At 45.8% G+C, this 1,926-nt stretch overlaps 1 protein-coding gene across 1 annotated transcript in view; it reads left to right on the forward strand.

Moving 5' to 3' along the window:
- Nucleotides 1-1,926, forward strand: part of si:ch211-246m6.5 (von Willebrand factor D and EGF domain-containing protein) — a 37,940-nt gene that overhangs the window by 32,479 nt on the left and 3,535 nt on the right. Inside the window, exons 24-29 of the mRNA XM_032506472.1 lie at nucleotides 203-298; nucleotides 380-475; nucleotides 931-1,026; nucleotides 1,126-1,221; nucleotides 1,322-1,417; nucleotides 1,522-1,617. Of these exons, the coding sequence (XP_032362363.1) occupies nucleotides 203-298; nucleotides 380-475; nucleotides 931-1,026; nucleotides 1,126-1,221; nucleotides 1,322-1,417; nucleotides 1,522-1,617 (576 nt within the window). The remainder of the gene's footprint in view (nucleotides 1-202; nucleotides 299-379; nucleotides 476-930; nucleotides 1,027-1,125; nucleotides 1,222-1,321; nucleotides 1,418-1,521; nucleotides 1,618-1,926) is intronic.

A 1,926-nucleotide genomic window follows, 5' to 3' on the forward strand; every position in this document is an offset into this window, starting at 1 on the left:
TTTTTTTTTTTTACCTATGGTGTTTTTGGGGCCTGTTGGCTTTTTTTAAACGTTTTTGTCGCCTTTATTAACACGTGGTTGCTTTATTAAAACGTTTTTGTAACTTTTTTCAACGTTTTGGTCACCTTTGTTGGCATTTTTGTCAGCGTTTGTTGCTGTTGCATTCCAACAGGTTAAACATCTCCACTGTTTGTCTTCCAAGCTGTTTGCAGGCATACGTGTGGTCGGAACATGGAGTGCGCCGCGCCCAACACATGCCGCTGCAAACCCGGCTACACTGGAGTCGAATGCCAGACAGGTAAACAAATAGACTTGTGTAATTATATTAGATATTATTTATTTGCTTTTGTATTGTTATTGTTTATCTGTACTCTCTTAGCCATCTGTGAGCCGGATTGTGTGAACGGGGGTGTTTGCGTTGCACCCGCTGTGTGCCGCTGTCCCAGAGGGTTTCACGGAGAAACCTGCCAGGAAGGTAATGCTCGCCTGCTTTATGTTTATATATAGTGTCCAATCAAAACAGAAGCTATCTCAGTACACTTGAGTTAATCTTGACCACACTCTATAATTTACAGAGACCCAACAATTCCCCCCCAAGAGCAAACATTTGGTGCGACAGAGGCGAGAAAAAACTCCCTGAACAGACAGAAACCCTCGGACAGAACCTGGCTGTTGGCGGGGAACGAGGGATACAGAACTATGATTCATAATTAAGATAGCACTTGGTTCCCAGATAATACAGTCCCAGATGCCTTAAGCACACTGGTTTTTACCATCAGTAACGTCTTGAAGCACATTCCCATAGTAAAAGAAACACACGTTCAGTCTGTCATGCTAGAAACTATATGAAGTAAAGATTATAAACAATTACATTTCCCAAAGCTATGAACCATTTAGAAATGATATCACTAATAAAACGCATCTGTGCAGCTATGTGCAGGTCACCATGTGAAAACGGAGGCATCTGTGTGGGACTTAACACCTGCTCGTGTCCGTACGGGTTTGTTGGACCTCGATGTGAGACCAGTGAGTTCACGTACTGCCATCTACTGTTTTTTCCATAATCACTTACATTTTATGTGCTCTTACTATCATGTTTGTGATGATTGTCATTTTTGATCTTAGTGGTGTGTAGCCGCCACTGTCACAACGGAGGCCAGTGTGTGTCTCCAGATGAGTGCCGATGTCCGACAGGCTGGACCGGGCCGTCCTGTGAGACTGGTGAGTGTGTGTGTGTGTGTGTTTGTGTGTGCGTGTGTGCGTGCCTGCTTGCGTGCGTGAACTGACCTCTCAATGCTGATGCTCTCGTCTCTCTCTCCAGCTCTCTGCTCGCCCGTGTGTCTCAACGGAGGTTGGTGTGTTCGGCCCAATACTTGCGAGTGTCCTCGCGGGTTCTACGGCCCGCAGTGTCAGAACGGTACATTTACATGAAGTCAATCAGTAGTTCCACCATTCCTTGAGTTATTCATAAGTCACATTACTAAGGTGTAGTTTAAGAGAAGTTCATTGTTTGTCCTCCAGCTTTCTGCAGTCCTCCCTGTAAGAACGGCGGCCTGTGCATAAGGAACGACGTGTGCTCCTGTCTGCAGGGATACATCGGGAGGCGATGTGAGACAAGTCAGTCTTTCCTCCTCATCACCTTTCTGTTACGGTTGTGCAGGGAATGAGGACCAAAATGCAGGGATGAGGCAGGCAGGAGAGGGTTTAGTTGCAGATTTATTCAAAATAAAGGGAAGGGTCCAGGGAAACAGGCAAGGCAAAAACAGAGAGCAAGGGCAGGGAGAAACTCACGGGGAAAACACAGGCTACAGGGAAAGGAAAACACATAGGCGTCCTCAACAGGAACATGCACAGTAGGACGCAGACAAAGTCTCAAAATGTCACAAAACGATCTGACAAGAGACAAAGGGAACACAGAGGTTAAAT

The sequence above is a fragment of the Etheostoma spectabile genome, chromosome 24 (assembly GCF_008692095.1).
Source record: "Etheostoma spectabile isolate EspeVRDwgs_2016 chromosome 24, UIUC_Espe_1.0, whole genome shotgun sequence".
Classification (NCBI taxonomy): domain Eukaryota; kingdom Metazoa; phylum Chordata; class Actinopteri; order Perciformes; family Percidae; genus Etheostoma; species Etheostoma spectabile.